At 39.0% G+C, this 17,982-nt stretch overlaps 1 protein-coding gene across 6 annotated transcripts in view; it reads right to left on the reverse strand.

The window, feature by feature from the left end:
* Ralgapb (Ral GTPase activating protein non-catalytic subunit beta) overlaps positions 1–17,982 on the reverse strand; it is an 86,238-nt gene that overhangs the window by 20,818 nt on the left and 47,438 nt on the right. For all 6 annotated transcript variants that reach the window (XM_021663822.2, XM_021663811.2, XM_021663844.2 and 3 more), the window contains 6 exons: positions 13,447–13,634; positions 11,551–11,657; positions 9,799–9,951; positions 8,785–8,994; positions 4,287–4,445; positions 675–840 (listed from right to left, as the gene is read on the reverse strand). In XM_021663822.2, the coding sequence (XP_021519497.1) occupies positions 675–840; positions 4,287–4,445; positions 8,785–8,994; positions 9,799–9,951; positions 11,551–11,657; positions 13,447–13,634 (983 nt within the window). The remainder of the gene's footprint in view (positions 1–674; positions 841–4,286; positions 4,446–8,784; positions 8,995–9,798; positions 9,952–11,550; positions 11,658–13,446; positions 13,635–17,982) is intronic.

Genomic DNA, 17,982 nt, shown 5'->3' on the forward strand with positions numbered 1-17,982 from the left:
AAATCAAACATTCTTGTTTAAAGCACTCGGGAGCACAGGCTGACCTCTGTGAGTTCCAGACAAGCCTGATATAGTTCAAGGCCAGTCTAGTCTACAGAACAAGTTCCAGGATAGCCAGAGCTGTAACACAGAGAAACTCTGTCTTGAAAAACAAAACAAAACAAAACAAAGGAATTATTGTTTATTAGATATAGTTTTTATAGGAAGCTGTATTTGTTTCTTCACATATAAAAAAGAATACATCAGCACAGTAATAAGTAGTTAATTTTGTATTACTTTACCCTATCATTACATCTTTCATACACATAGAAAATATCTATAAAACTAGACAAAATAGAGGTGGCAAGGTGGTTCTGTAGGTAAAGGCTCTTGCCTCCACGTCTCTTGACTGAGTTCCACACCTGCACCTCATATGGTGGAAAGAGTGAGCAGCCTCCCCAGGCTGTCCTCTACAGCCACAGGCACATACACATCCCTCCTTCCCAACCCATACACAAAACACATAATTTAAAAAAGTATACAAACTAGAACATGACCCCATGAAGACTAGCTCAGAGGAAAGGAGAAACTTTCCTTGATATAATCTGTTTAAAATACTAAAGGTTCACAAGAAAGGGGAGACAGGAGCAAGAATGACTGAACAAGAAACAATTAACAGCTATTATAAGTTTTACCTTGTTCAGACCCTTCACAGTCATCACAACTGTTAATTGACCAACTGGTGGACACGTGTCCTGTCCAACCAGGGTGTCTGCCCACATCTACTGACCAGCCAAGGGAGAGCAAAAATTCTAGGAAATGTGGCTGAACATTTCTGGAAGACTCCACATTCTTTAAAATCTGAAATACACAGCAAGCATCAGTTATGAAGGGAATACAAGAATATATTAAATACACATGAAAACAGACAATCTTTGAAGCTTCTGACAAATCAAGACCCAGTTCAGTATGAATTTGGGAATATTATCACCATAGTGAAAAATCATGTGGTTGGACTGGCTGGCCCTTGTCTCTGTTTCTTCGTATGCAAAATGGGGATAATGATGGTTGTGAAGATCACATGAGATGGTATAAGTAAGATCCTAAGCTCTCCCTCAGGCAAAAAAGTTACTGAGCCAGAGCTGTTTAATGAGAAATGTGAAACAGGTGTGGGCTAACAGCCTTGTCAAATGTATAGAACCGAAAGGTTAAATTAATAAATGAATGTGAAAATGTTCTTTTCTTAGTCCAAAGGAGAGAATACAGGCAATATAGAAATACAAAGTAACCAGAAGTTTTCTCTTCTTCTACTGGCTACAGAGAGGGGAAACTGTTTTGGGGGTTGGCAAAATGGTTCAATGGGTAAGGGAGCTTGTTATTAAACCTGTTAAATAAATTTGATCCCAGAAAGCCACACAGTGGAAGGAGAGAGCTGATTGCTACAAGTTGCCCTCTGACTTCCACCTATATACCATGGCATGTGGATGGGTACACAAATAAATAGGTATGAAAACATGGGAAAATTTTGACTGTTTTGACCTGTCATCTCCAGACAAGTCTGGAAATATTTTTGGCTGTCACAGTATGATGGTTAGTATTAATTGTCAACTTGACGAAATCTGGAAAGGGAGTCTCAATGAGGTACTGTCTAGATTAGGGTGGTCTATGCGTATGTCTGTGAGGGTTCTTTCTTTCCTCTTTTTTTTCCTCTTTCCTTCCCTCTTTTCTCACTATGTAGCCCTGTCTGTCCTGGAATCCACTATGTAGACCACGATGGCTTTGAATTCACAAGTGATCCACCTGTTTCTGCCTCCTGAGTTCTTGGATTAAAGGCATACCACCATCACCCAACAAGGCATTTTCTTAATTGGGTTAATTGAGATGAAAGATCCATCTTGAATACAAGCCTGCTGGTTCTCAAGTATGGGGTGCGATTTAAACAGCCCTTGTAGCTCCTGCCTGACTTCCCTGACACAATGGACCTGGAATAAGGAGCTAAATGAGCCTTTTTCCCTTAAGTTGTTTCTGTCATAGTATGTTAATACATTAACTAAAAAGAAAACTAAGATACAGTGACAGAACAATGCTGGGATCCAAAGCCAAAGATGCTGCTCAATGGACTGAAAGGCACCGGGCAGCTCCCACAACAAAAAGATCTCTTAAACACTCAGTTTTAAAGGAAGGAAAATATGGACTTCTTTTCCAAATGAAAAATAAAAAGGGAGGCAAGGGAGTATGTGCCAAAACTATTTGGAGAATTTTCTACAAATAAGACTCTCTTAGCTTGCCCCAGGCCTACAATTTTAGCAAAAGCAAACTCTTAAAACCACCATATTTAAAAGCTCCTCTCACATGAGTGAAGCACCAAGTTGATAAACCTCTAGTAATTTATATAATGCTGACTGGTAACAATCCCCTGTATGCCTGTATGCTATTACTTTTCAGTTTATTGTGTGTCGCTGGCATGACTATCTTTTGTACACAGAATCAGTTTCTAGAAGTATATTTGTTTTGTTCACTCATAGCTCTCAAATTCTCTTTCAACATGTCTGTCTGTCTATCTATCTATCTATCTATCTATCTATCTATCTATCTATCGTGTAAGAAAAAGCAGAGATCAAAAAAAGAGTGTGAGAGAAAGTGCAAGAACATGCACACTGCCACAGTATGTGGAGATCAGATCACAATCTGGGAGTCAGTTTTCTCCTTTATGTAGGTCTAGGGATCCAACTCAGACCACTAGTTATGGCTGACATCAAGCTCCTCATTTACCCAAAGAGCCATGCTACTTGATGTTAGGAGACAGGGTCTCATTACACAGCTGCAGCCCTCCTTGAACTTTCGGTCTTTCTGTACCCTGACTAGATGAGAAGTCTGCAAACAAATGACTTCTGAAAACTTAGTCAAGAAGCAGTAGGTGATTCAAATTGGCCTTGCAGCTTACCTGCCAGCAGCTAGTAACCAATCTCTACTGGCTAGGGAGAGGTTTCATATAGTCTCCAGAAACCTTCACTGCTTCTTGATGACCTCAAAAGCCCAAAGAAACTAAACAGATTAGGAAGTGCCTCAGAGCCATAACTTTTATAGGCAGGAGAACATTTTCCCCATATTTTCATGTGAGCAACGTCCTAGTCTTACTAATCCGGTATTAATGGGGTTCTAGCAACATAAAGCACAAAGTCTCATTTCTGGCTGCCACCACCCCTGCTTCTTGAAACCTCCAAGCACACTGGCACCATGATGAATTTCATGAAGATGCAATAATGCTATTTACCTCTGGGGAATTTATGCTATGGTCAGTGTACACTCACAAATTGTTGAAATGGTCTTGTTTCAGAACCTTAAAATCAGTTTAGGTCTCTCAGGCTCCTAAAGCACAATTTGACACCCCTATTAACACCCGTTGAGTGTTTCTTCAATGCCTGCCTTCCCTTTAAATAGTGAGACAGCTTTGTATCCCTGTTTGCCTGTAACCTGGAGCCTAATAGAAAGGAGAAATTTAATGAGTGTGTGCTGAGTCAGTAACATGAATGAGAAGAACTTCCTCATTAGCAGCTCACTAATACAAAATTTGAGACAGTCCTTCTTATGGAAACATCCTGTAACTCCAGTAAATTTCAACAGGTGTATTAATTCAACGACTTAGTTAATGACAGCGCAATTCCAAGATGACAAGGTCACAGCACCCTAACTTCTTTGACCCTCTCCTAGTCAGAGCCACTGTCTAGGGCATGATTCAGTTTCTTGTTTCCAACAGAAACTTCAGATCCCCTGCTATTCCTCTCAGTCCTCCATTCTCACCCACATTGCACATCCCTTCAACGTCCTAGTCTATTCTGTTACCCATATCCAACTGTATTTTACTTCACCGTGTTTTATGTTTTACCTCAGTTGAAATGGCTTATAGTGAGGCTACCTATAAGGGAAAGGCCCGCTGCTCACTTTACCTGGCAGGAGCCCCAGGGAAGACTGTCAGCAAGTGTTTAACACTACTGTCCAACTCTGAAGCTTCAGGCCTAGCTGTGGCTCCTGGTAGCTAACCTTCTGGTGCTTTAGTTTTCCTTGCCTCATGAGTATGAGCTCCTTATGGAGAAGGAATCCATGCTGGCTCCTACTCTAACCATGTTTCTTGATGGTGGAAAACTCAAGATTAGGCTTCAGGGTTACAAGCACTCAGTTTCTAATGGAACAACAAGCCATAAGCATAGAACACAAAATTCTCATGCCAAGTACAAACACAAAGAGCTGACATGGAGTCTTGTATGTTTATAGTACAGAAAGAAGAAGGAAAAGTTTGGAATTCTTACCTCTTGGTTTGTTTTCTGACCTGGTTTCATGTAGAAAATAAAAACTGTGTCAAAAGGACGACATGGCAAAAGATCCAGATACCCAATGTCATCAAAAAACCCAGGTATGGAAGAATCTAGTGCAATGAGGTGAGGAGGTAGACGACTATTTGCAGGTTCCTATCACATGAAAGAAGCAATAATTGTTATCGCTGCATCATTCCAATCATAAAGCAGCACATGGCCGCTTGTTTGGTTCATCGGTCATTCATCCATTCCAGAATGGTGTCTCAGGATAGCTTCACAGTCTAGGTTTGCCTCTAACTCACTACGAAACCAGAGCTGTCCTTGAACTTGCACTCCTGCTTCAACCACTTAAGTACTAGCATTACAGTAGGTCACCACACCTACCTTTTCTCATTTTAATAAAAATTAAATTAAAAATTATAAAGTAGCAGGAATAAATACAACCATAATCCTAAAGAAACTGCTTTATGTGTTTATACCTCAAGCTATTTTTATTTCCTTCAAACAACTGAGGTTACAGTGTATATAATCTGAGAGCCAGTTTTCTCTAGAATATGCTTTCTAGAATGTAAAAATATATATAATTGTTTTGCCTGCATACATGTATGTGCACCACATTCATGACTGGTACACAGAGGCCAGAAGGGAACACTGGATCCTCTGGGCCTGGAGCTACAGATGGTTGTTAGCACCCATGTGGGTGCTGGAAATGCAATCTCTGTCCCCTGTTAGAGCAGCCAAAGCTATTAAAAGCTGAGCTATTTCTCCGGCCTCTCTAGAACGTTTTTAAAATGTATTTTAAAACTCATTGCTAATACAGAAACAATATACTACAGTTACTTTGGAAGATAAGCGACAGTCTCTTGCCAAAACCCTGTCTTAAATACAATGTAGCAACTGCATATCTTGGTACTTTTCCCCAATGAGAGAAAAACATAACCACAGAAAATGATAGACATGAATTGTATAGCAACTCCATTCAGAACTGCCAACATGTACAAGAAGCCAAGATGTTTTTCAATAGGTGAATGGATAAACAAACTGCTTATTAATGAAAAAAAATGATGTATTGTCTTAAGAAGACATGAAAGAATTTTAAATGCACTGTTGCTAAATGGAAAAATAACAGCATGGGACTACACTGTACAATTTTCCAACCACATGCTATTCTGGAGTAGGCAAAACAACACAGAAATAGCACAAGGACAAGTGTTTATAGGAATCTGTGGTGACAGTGGGAACTCTGCACATGGGAGCATGTATGTGCCCATGCATATACACACAAAACCCATAATATTTTTAAAACACTTGCAGTGGTGGGCATGTTATACAATTTTTCGAAACCTATTGGCCTGTACAATAATGAACTCTAATGTAAATTAGAGACTCCAGTTAATAATCCGTGGCTACATGCTCATCTGCTGTAGCAAACATATCACATCAATGCAAGTCATTACCACAGAAAACTTTGGGGGCAGGCGTAATACAGGAACCCCCTACACTTCTTGCTTAGTTATCTATAAACCTAAAAGTTCTTGAAAAATAAAAAATCCATTAACCTTTAAAATGAATTTTTGTTTCATTTTACTTTTAATCCCTTATCTTCTTTGATCTTGCCAAAGTTTTAGCAAAAGAAGATTTGCCAACAGTGGTTCTTACTGTCAGAAAGCCACCCCCAGAGACGGTTAAGAATTACTCTTTTTTCACACAGGAGGAATTCTGAACTTGGTCTGTTAATCTGATTCTTAAATTCCTACCAAAGGTTGGGAAACACTGACCATAGTCATTATCTTCCTGATATAAAAGAGAAGTCTTAACAGAAGGTTACAAATAGTTCTATGACAATTCAGGGCAATTTTTTTTTTCTTTTTTTTTTTTCTTTAACTTTATTTTTCAGAGATGGGGTCCTTGCCTGCTCTGGAATCTATATAGACCAGGCTGGCCTTGATCTCAGAGATTCACCTTCTTTTACTTCCCAAGTACAAGGACTAAAGGTGTGCTTTATTTTTACCACTCAATGAACTTTCTTGAAATATTATCAGTTTGAAATATTGCCAGTGGAAAACGTCCCCGTTTTCCCACTTTTACTCTGAATCTGTGAATGAGGAAGTGTGAGTGTTGGCATGCTGCAGACACCATGTGAGCAGAGTGTTCATACACTTGTGTTCTTCCTTTAAGTTTCTTTCGGTAGTTCTCTGCACAAAGTTTTTTAGGGTAAATGTAATCTGTGTTAGTATTTCAGCTGCAGATGGGGTATTTTCACATTCTTTGGGTTGCGTGTGTATATGTTCTGTTGTTTGTTTACTATTGAGAAAGGATCTCATTATGTAGCCTTAGCTAGCCTGGAATTCAATTATATAAACCAGGCTGGCCACAAAATAAAGAGATGTGCCTGCATCTGTCTCTAGAGTGCTGGGACTAAAAGTGTACACCACCCCTAACTTCACATTGCAGTTTTAAACTTTAACCTTTTATTTTGTATGCATGCACCTCTGTAAAAGTCAGAGGAGAACTTTTGGGAGTCAGCTCCCTATTAACCTCTGTGGGATCCTGGGATCAAACTGTTTGCACAGGCCTTCACACAAGCACTTCTCCCAGCTAAGGCAGCAACAGTCCCTCACACTGTACTTTCAGTTGGATTTTACAAGTAGTAATTCACTTCTTATTTATTTTATTTAATTTATTTTAAATATTGTTTTAAAGGTTGCCTGACTAAGAAGTCATATTCCCTTCAAACTGTCTCCTTTCCAGTGAAATTTATTAGGCAGTTTATTTTCATTTTTCTTTCATTTTTTTTTCCTGGTAATGTAAAGTGTTATCACGACATTTATTTTAGAATGTTTTGTTAATCTACAATTATTTCAGGGTGAAAGTTAAAAATCTCATTGTCTAAAATATTCTCATTGTTATATATTGCCATATGGTCATAGTACAAATCAACTCTCGTTTGTACAATAGGTGTCTCTAACTTGTTAGGGCACTTCAAAAGACCTCTGAGATACGGGTCTACACCATGCATCCTAAACTCTGGGGTATTCTTAAGGTTAGATCAATATTGTTCTATAAAATCTTGATTTACTTTTATTGTTTTATGAAGTCAAAATATTTTCTTAGTATTTTTACTAATATTTCCCAATAATCAAATTTTTCCCAATTGCATTCTTTGACAAATCATACTATGCTGCAAAAGAGAATTCACTTAACATGCTGATTCAGAATTCAGTTAGTATTCTCTTTAATACTTTTATTTGTATTTTCAAAAAACTGGTGTGCAGTTGCTTTTTAAAGTACGTAATATCTTGTTTAAATTACTAGAAATATGCAAAAGTTCATAAAAGTAAACTTGGTAATTTTTTCTATACTATGGTAGAAATTAATAAAATAACATAATTTCTTAAAACCTTAAATATTCCAAAGTATTAACATTAATAGAAAAACTATACTTTCAGGAACAAGACTAGTGAAGGATATAACAGTTTTCATCTCAAACACTTTGCTTTAAGGCTCCTACGATGGCAACTTACTGCACTTGCTTTGTGTTTTCCTTATCTATTTCTGTACCTGTTGCTTCCCACCCTCTGCTCCTTCACTCTGCGTTTATTTATTTGAAGACGGGGTCTTGCTATGAATCCTGGCTGGCTTGGAAGGGCTCCACCTGCTTCTGCCTCGCAAGCACTAGGATTAAAGGCCTGCAGAATCATGCCAGGTTCTTTCATTTTCCATTTTAAGAGGTTTTATGTTTACATTCCACAACATTCCACATCTCAAACTATTTTTCCCAGTATAAAATATATTCTTCCTACACGCTGAAATCCAAATCAAACAACTACATCTTTCTGCTTTCCTAAAAAATTAAATGACCTATGGCCAGGCCAGTTGTACAGTTGTACTTTTTAGGCAAGTTACCTGCCTACCTACCTATAATATCCCCAGCCTTTATTTATTTATTTTATTTATTTTTATTTTTTTAAAGATAGAATCTCACTATGTAGCCCAGGCTGGTCTTGAACTTTTGTCTCCACATTATAAGCATGAGCCACCATGACCAGCTAATCTTACCAACTATACAAAGTAAGAGTGTGGCTCGGGTTGCAATACTACAGAGTGGGGGCGAGGATACAGCTCACCAGCAGAACGTTTGCCTAGCATGTGTGCTCAATCCTCAGAACCAAAGCCTAACTACACAAGCTAATAAATGAAAATTTTATAGTACTACAGAATTGACTTCATTCTTTTAAAGAATGGCATGAAAGAACCAATTCAGAGGTGGGCTTATCACTGAAGCAGCCCCTTCACAGGTACACTGTCCTGGAACCCTTACTGAACCCACAACAGTAGCACAGAATTCCACTGACTTGCATACAGGTAAGTAAAAGCTGCTTTTTGGTTCATTTGTTTTAAACCGTTCTTCATTTTGATAAAAGTTTACAGCTATCATCAGCTGATGGCTAACTTTTGAATATATTTATTAATAGATGTTCCTAAAAATTACCTTCAATGCCTCTAAGGACAAAAATCCAAAGTGAGAAAGGAAAAGACGGGCTGTTTGGAATTCCTGGGCTGGAGGTGGGGGCTTACAGTCTGTAACAGGGTCAGGGAAGCTTCGCTTCTGCAATTCCCCATCGCTTTGCTGCTCCAGGTGCATCTCATAAGCAATCTGCTGTGCCATGCCACTTCTTAATTTTTCATGCCTCTCTTCTAACTGAAATGAGTCAGATATTTTTAAAACATTTCCTCAAAACGAAGTTTCTTTTAATTTTAAAAGAAAAATACAGCAAAACACAACAAAGAAAATGAAGTTTTGTTGATCAACATTGTTTCAGTTAAACATAGAGCATAGAATTAAGCAAACATGGTTCAAAGTTAGAACTATATCCAAAATTCTTCCCCAGGACATACATAATTGCTTCTTCATCTCCCGCTGTAAAGGACACTATATCTCTGCTCTTAGCAGTTATCTCACTTATCTTCACCCTGCAGAACCTTTATTCTTAAAGTACTTACACATATGGATTCCTTAGCTTCTGATCAATTCTACTTTAAAGTTTCACTCCTTCATGCATGAAAAAAATCTCTTAACAACCTGGCTTTTAATAATACAACCACCTCAACCTTCACTATTGAGAACATGCATAAGCAAATGCTCCCAAGCCTCAGATGTGAGCACCTTTCAAGGGTTGGATTTTCCTCTCCAATCCCAATCCCACTTCTTGTACTATTCAAATATCCATCTTTACTACCAGAGTTTGATCATGTTATCATACTACTGAAACCTATTGTGAACAGCCCAAGTGGCCAAGGACCCTGTCTCTAAAAGATGTTTAGTTCTTGTCGATTGGTCCAAATCTACACACCCATCCTCTGATACATCAAGCTTCTGATGGCAGAGACCCAAGTCACCTTCTGCTTCTCCTCCCTAACACTAAAGGCGATGCCTGACCACAAATACCACCAAAAAATATTTGCATTTGTCCTTTCAGCAGGAGCTAACATTAACTTGTCTTACTTCTTCAGTGACAATTTCATGTAAATCTGGAATGCTCAAGTCTGCTTTCACAAAAGGAATCTTGTCCACCTCTTCAGGAAATGGTCGATGTTTCACAGAATATTTAAATCCAACATCATTTTTAGGAACTGGGCGAGGTTCAGGCACAAAAACCTGTTAAAATAAAACAAATGGCATTATGGGCATTACACATCATCCAACAACCACCACAATGCCATGTCTGGCCATGCCTCTCTCTGGTCTGCTTTGATGCGTCTATTTTCCTAGGCATGCATATCCTCAACACTCAGCAGAATCTGCACATGCTGTGCTAATGATACAAGTGTGTATTCAATTTCATTTTTCTAAAAATGTTTGTCCACTTAATAGATTTCATGACTAATAAATAGCTTGCAGACCTCTACTGTCCAAGCCTCAGTCATCCACACTCAACAATTAAGGCAGTTTAAAGTTTTAAGACTGCAACTTCCTAAAACATGTACACTGTCCTAGCTTGTTTTGTTTTTTTCAGGACAGAATTTCTCTGTGTAGTCTGTAGAACTAGCTCTGCAGACCAGGCTGACCTCAAAGTCAAAAAAAATCCACCTGCCTCTACCTTGGGGATTGAAGGTATCTTCCACCAGGCCAGGCCCCACGGTCCTAGGTTTTATCCCCAGTGCAAAATGAAAATAAGAACAAACAAAAGACCATAGACCCAAACTTTCTTCCTAAGAACTCTCAAGTTGCTTCACTCTCCACAGTAAAATATAAGTTCAGTTCCACAGCATCTCTAAAAAAAACGTGTGTTCAGTTAGAACTTTAGCTGGCTTAACTAAGAGCATGGGCCCAAATCTAGTTCTTCACGGCCCCAATGTGCTGTCCTAGTACATACACACGGACGCTTTCCTAATCCTTCCTTCCCCCTTTGAGTCTTACAGAGCTACCCACAGAATGCAACCTGCTCGTTCACTAACAGACACAACTCACGTGTTAAATTAAAAGAGAATCCAAATGCTGGCAAATTTCATTGTAGTATTTAAAAATAATTTTTAGTAACATAAATAAATTCTTAAAAAGTAATAATTTAGCGGGGATACAAAATGAATAAATTGTAATAAATAAATATATAAATAAAATTAAACTTTTAAAAAATTAATAATTTAAAAACCACTATACAAAATACTTATTTCTTTAAGCTGTTAACCTTATTCAGAAAGAAAAGTGATTTGAAGAAAACTCAGTGAAATATTAACTATTGAACTACGACTAGCTTCCTCTGAAATGTGACTACAGGTGATTTAAACACTCTTTCTTTCTGAATTTTCCAACAAGCAGGAAATATTCACATAATTTTAAATGTGATAATACAGTAAAACATATAGCATATTAACATAAAGAATGAATCGTGCAAAACATTCTGACTTTTAAAAAAGTATCTGACTTTTAAAGTTGCATAGAAATACCTGGGACTACTGTTCAGCAGTCCTTATTCCTAACTGAGTATCGGGATCATCAGGAAAGCTTCTGAAAACTATCCTTGTTTTAAAAGTACCTATAAGAAGTTCAATAGACCCAGGGTTCTAGGTTCCTGAGACGATTCCAAAGTAAATTCAGAGAGAGAGGACCAGGCTAGGGACCCAAAACATTCATGTAACCTGTGACTTTCTGTTGGAATGTTATTTATCTTTAAGTCACCCCACACACAGATGTACACACGCAATCATATGCACCCATGTATATGTACTCACGCACACACTGTAACTTCTGATGTACCTTCTGATTTGCTTTTGCTCCTCTGGGTAAAAGGCAAAGCTGCTGAGCCCAAGCAAGTCTTCCAGACATTCCCCGGACCAGCACAGTGACAGAGGGGAAAAAATCATCTAGAATAAAATGTATGTATAGAAGCTTTTACTTCAGATAGCAACCATTTAACATATAACCTGCTAACACCTGTGGGACATCTCATGATTAAAGCCCTCACTCAGGGCCTCCGAAAGTGCAATGCCACAGCCAAGTACCACGAGTACTACTGCCCCACTCTGTATCAACCAGTCCATTTTAACTGTCCTAACATCCTTGCATACCTCTATACATGTATTTTGGTGGGATCGTATCTATCATAGCAAACACTCTTAAACTTACAGTGTTGAAGACAACTTTTAAGAAAGAAAAACAGGTTGGATCTCTGCAGTGTTGACATTACATTTGCTCACAGACTGGGATCCTGCTGCCTACTGGAGGCAGGCACTGTTTCCTGCCAGCAGAAGCTCAGGGATGGAGATGTGTATTAAGAACTCAGAATCCTTTTTATTGTCTCTCTTTGTCTCAGTCATGGGAATTAAAATTGGTTCAAACTCTCTCATTTCTTCTGTTATTAACTATCTCAAAAAACAAAATACCCTTATAATTATATAAAACTGTTTTTTTGTTTTGTTTTGTTTTTTTTAGACTACCTAATGCAGTAAAATTACTTGGAATAGAGCAAGGCAATCCTAGAGAAAAACAAAACAAAAAAACCCAGAAAGCTTAAAGGGGACACTAGGATTTCGCAGGCTGCTCAGCAGTTGCTTAGGTCGGTAGGTCGTAGAATAATAAAAAGTAAGCAGCAGGGAGAACAAGCCAGGCAAGCCTTAGCTCTGAGGTAAAGAAGGTAGAGTTGTCCAATAGTGAATGGTGCCATTCTATTTCATACTAATATCACTAAACTTAAGGATGACATGATGAAAATTATGTGATAGTATCCTTCTGTTACGATTAGGGCCAGGTCTCTCATTTTGTGGAATTATGACATCCTACTTACAGTCAGCAGAAGTTGTACAGGAGCCAAAGACTCTGTTCACCTTTACATGTGTCTTTAGTCACTGAGGAAGCCCTACTGTGGTAGGACAACGACAGAAAATGGTATTGTCTGGAAAACCTGGATTTGAATCCTAGTTATATCCTTCTCGAGTTACCTTAAGCAAAGCACACACCCTGTGAGCGTCAAAACTGACTGGGGGACAATGCGTGTCTTGTGAATGAACAATCACTAAAATGTCTTCAGCAGACCCCATGTTTAAGGATGAACACTATGGTACAAGGAGGGCAGTGGTAAGGGCAAGCAAATTTCTGAACTGCCAAAGGGGACATCAGACCAGATAGAAAGAAAATGTAACAAATCAACATACGAAATTAATAAGGCCCTCCATGTAGATGTATTGAGAGGAATATAAAGAAAAGAGTCAGAGTCATTGGGGCGAATGAGACAGTGAGACTAATTATATAAGAAAGTAACAGGAGGAGAAAGCAAAGATGACTTTTCAAACTTCTACTCTTCGTGGGTAGTAATAACTGCAACAGCAGTGATAGGGGAAGGGAGTAGTGCAGGATCCAAGATTTACACGAAGAGTGAACATAATTTTTTAAAATAGCAAATATAAAATATCTCACTAAGGTAAACTTTATATAAAAGTTTGACACACTTCAATATCTCAGCATACAAAAAAAAATCTTTAAAACATTCTACTTTATATGCATATTCCATATTCTGACCTCTGTTTCTCTGGTGATGTTATCCTATAGCGTCAAGTCTTTGACAAACAGTTACTTTGAATTCAATCTTTGCTTCCCTGACAGAACTGAGAATACACTGTTTGAGCAGTAGAGAAAGCTAAGAGTGCTACAACTTACTCTGCTCATTTCCAAGTGGTTGCTCCAGCATTGCCAGGATGACACTGTTATCCAAAACAAAGTACCGGAAACTATGCTTGTTTATAGTTGGCAGCCTGGAGTATTTGATCAGAGTGGTCTCATTCACCAGACTACAAGGAGAGGCAGGACCACTGGGCGAAGGAAATGCACCAAGCAACTGCATGATACTACAAAGAATGGAATAAAAGACAATTAATTCCAAAAGAAAATTCTAACTTTACCACCTGGATTTTTGTATCCTTCTGCCCTTCTGAATTAACTGAACAGAGCTATGCTTCCTCCTCACAGGTCAGATTTACTCCCCATGGCATGCTGGGTAGAACCTGAACCCCTAGAAGGAAAGCCACTCTCCTAGAGTCAGGCTGACAGTAGCCACAGCTTTCAACAAGCCTAGGAACTGCCCTCAACCATGGATGCCTCACACAGGATCACTGCTTCTTTCTAGGACAGACCACAGTCACTGGTTAGTAAGGCCCCTAGATCCCAGGTCCCTTCCAGCTGGAGAGAACACTGGGAATCAAATCAGCTTGAACATTTTGTCACAACTGCCTCCACTTGCAGCAGTTTTGGTCCTCCACCTGCCAAGTCCTGCTTCTTCCTAACAAAATACTGCAAGCAAATTTCTCTCTGTTATCCAGGAAATACCACTGACTACAGTTCCAAATCAGGAAGGTCCTAAAGGCACACTTAAAACCATGCTTGTGTGCTCCAGGTTTCAGGATTATAACAGCCAAAGTATCTTGGGTCTAGAAAAGGACATAGAAATTAGCCAGACCCCCTCACTTTTTAGATAAGAAAACTTAAGACTCCTAAGAGCTAACTGGTCGTTAAGAGGACAAAAACCAGGGCCTGCTGCCCTCTTCCTGAATGGCCAGAAATAGATATATCCTCATTTCAGGTAAAGAACTTGAGACACTAATAGTTAAATCTCAAAAAACTGTCATAAGTAAATCTATGATACAAAATGCTTTATAAAGTAGAGTTCTACTCCTCAAGTCTTACCATTCAGAAATGTTTGATTGTGTGTGTATACAGAGTATGTGTATACACTTGTGTACACACACACACACACACACACACACACACACACACAGAAAGAGAGAGAGAGAGAGGAAAGATTTCTGTAAAAATGTAACGAATTTAGTAACTCACCTAGCTCTCATTTTATGACAAGTACTGTTCTAGGCACTTTATATACATTTCTCATATGGGTTCATAATAACCTTATGAAATAAGTATCATTATTATTTCCATTTTTTATTACCCTCATTTGTAGTAAGAAACTGAGGCTCAAAGAAAAAACATTCTATATTGAAACAAAAATGTTTTACCATGTAATATCCACCTGGCCCATTTCTCAACATTTTTGTGTGTGCATATGCACATGTGCGTGTGTTGCATGTGTGATATATGCATATGTGAGGGGTGTGCATATGTGGAAGACATGAAGAATCCTGTTCTATCATCCTCTACCTTAATCCCTCAAGACAGTGTCTCTTAAAGAATGTGAACTAGGCTGGCAGCCAAAAGGCCCCAGTGCTCCTCCTGTCTTTGCCTTCCCTTCTAGGCTTAACCTCTAGTGAGGTTACAGGTGCACATCGCCATGTCTAGCTTTTCACATGAGCACTGGAGATCTGAACCCAAGTACTTATGCTTGTACAGCAAGTGCTCTTACTCACTGACCATCTCAACTCTCAATACCATTTTTGCCACTCATCTTCAGCTTGGATGGCCTGGCCTCAGCTCTCTAAGGTCTCTGGTAACAGAAGGCATTGTGTCTGATAATAGAAGGCAGATGTTTTCCTTACAGTTTTCTCTCCTCCTAGAAGTACTGCTGCTACAATTCAAGGAATGAGGGAACTTGGTAAATTCAGTACTCTAATAACTGGGAGACATCCTAGGAGACTAGGACTGAGAAAATACAGCTTTGGCTTTCTCCATGGAACAGAACCAGAACTCACGAAGCACAAAGACCCCGGTGAGCTTGTCATGTCCCATGTAAGGTCTATGATGTTATCGAACAGGCTGCTGTTAGGTCACTTAGATGAAATATTACCAGTCTCACCACATTCTTCTCTCCCTGTAGGAGACTAGACTGGAACGGTGAGTAAACATCTATGAAATGAAGACAAGCACTTGACTGTGTCATGATAAAGATTAAAATTCCTTATGAACCTCTGGAGGAAAGTCTCCGCTGGTATGCTCTGAGGTTCAACCTCTGCTTTCTATAAGCAATGTTCTGGTAAGAATACACAATAGAAACTCATAATGCTTTGTTCATGCTTGTAATACCAGCAACCACAAAAGCTGAGGTAAGAGACTGCCATTAATTTGAGGTCAGTGGGTGAAGACCACTGTTATCAATCCCAACAGAATTGGATTATATGGTAGAAAGAGGAAAGACTCTCAAAGTTGTCTTCTGATGTGCACAGGCCCATGCACCATACAAATACATGTTTTGTTTTTGTAAAGAGCAGGGTATAGTGGCACATGTCTTTAATCCCAGCACTCATGAGACAGAGGCAGGCAGATCTCTGTGAGTTCAAGGCCAGCCTGGTCTACACAGTGAGTTCCAGGACAGCCAAGACTGCAGAGTCTTAAGGGTGGGGGAAAAAAGCAGAATAATTAAGAAAAACCAAAAACAAAAAAAAAAAAAACAAAAAAAAAACAAATAAATAAATAAATAGAACCTACAATAGACAAGAACTTAATCTACAAAGATCATATCTCAGAATAAGAGTCAGGATTTAAAGAGTACAGATAATGTGGAATATCTTACATTCAAACACTCCCAAGCAATTAAGCATACAATGAGAATAACAGATGAAAATGAAACATGAAAAAGACTGCAAGAGTACAGTTAACTTAATGAGAGTCTCCAGCGCTCAAGTCTTGCTGCAGTCTCCCAAGAGATGTTGATGATATTCACTGTTCTAGAGTTTGAAGACAGTCAGATCCCCCAGAGAACACTATACTCAGTGTTCTCTGAGGATATTATACTCAGAGATAATGAGATATTATACCTGTGAGTGATACATGGTCAGAGCTATGTCAGCTGAGTGACAGAATAATAAAGGTACTCAAATCCACATAATACGAAAACCATGCAGAGAGAAGCAGCCTTGCTAGGCCACAGAGGAGAACATTGCAGCCAGTCCTGATGAGACCTGATAAACTAGGGTCAGATGGAAGGGGAGGAGGACCTCCCCTATCAGTGGACTTAGAGAAGGGTAAGGAGGAGATGAGGGAAGAAGGGTGGGATTGAGAGGGAATGAGGGAGAGGGCTATAGATGGGATACAAAGTAAATAAATTGTAATTAATATAAAAATAAGAATTTAATTAAAAAGATAAAAGAAAAGAAAAAGAAAACCACATGAAGGCACTAGCAGAAAGTAACAGAGCAACATGAACACTGTTGTTGTATACTGCTGCTGCCTGGTGAAAGGCTTTCACTACCAAAAGTCTGAGTAAGAACCAATGAGAATAAGTTACCATGTGAGATTTTAGTTTGATATAAAACATCAAGCTTTTAATAACTTAACAAAGTTGGAAATCTTAGCGGCAGACTATAAGCCCCAACTGAAGGCCAAGCATTTAGTAAATATGCCTTAAGCAACAATACCACTGAAATGATTTTTGAATTTATATGCCAAAGTCAAGAAATCCAACCTATTAATATGTACATTTTAAAGGTTATTAAAGACAGAATGGGTATGTACCAAATAAGTTCGGTATGACTGTGACAGTAAGGAAGTCCACAATATGTGAGACAGGTCAGACAGCGAGTGTAGAAGTAGTGAAAATAGTTGTGCTTCAAAAATCAGAAGGAGGTTTGAGTAGACAGATTTACTGCGAGCATGGGAAGTATACAATGTTGCCTGAAATGCAAGAGAATATATAAGCAGGTATGAGCATGCCCAGTTTACCACTACAAGTGCTCGGCTACAGCAAGGGAGTGCTCAGGAGGAGTGGTGGGAAAAATCAGATCATCTCCCTGACCCTCCACTGGAATTCAGGTAAGGTAGAAAACAGGAGATCTAGTCAAGGTTTTTAATCACTTGGTGTTTAAGGATGGTAAGTTTAGCCACAAAGTACTAGACAGTTAAGAGGCTGGACCTAGTACAGAATATTATCTGGGGCCTCAGGGGATGGTGAGAAGACCTTTCAAAGACTGTCTATTTGGACTCAGTTGCCGGCCTCATGAATCAGAGAAAAAGCCAACTGAAAACAATGCTGATAGCTGGGCATGGTGGCAGACGCCTTTAACTTAGCACTTGGGAGGCAGAGGCAGGTGGAACTCTGTGAGTTTGAGGCCAGCCTGGCCTACATAGTGAGTTCCAGGACAGCCAGAGATACACAGTGATACACTGCCTCAAAAGGAATCAAAACAAAAGAAAACAAAAAACAATGGTGATGCTGACAAAAAAAAGGCAGCAACTTTGAGAGAGAACAGAGAAACTAACTGGAAACATGTCCTACCATGATGGAACTCTGCACTGCTGAAAAGTGGAAAC

This window comes from Meriones unguiculatus, chromosome 4 (genome assembly GCF_030254825.1).
Source record: "Meriones unguiculatus strain TT.TT164.6M chromosome 4, Bangor_MerUng_6.1, whole genome shotgun sequence".
Lineage (NCBI taxonomy): Eukaryota > Metazoa > Chordata > Mammalia > Rodentia > Muridae > Meriones > Meriones unguiculatus.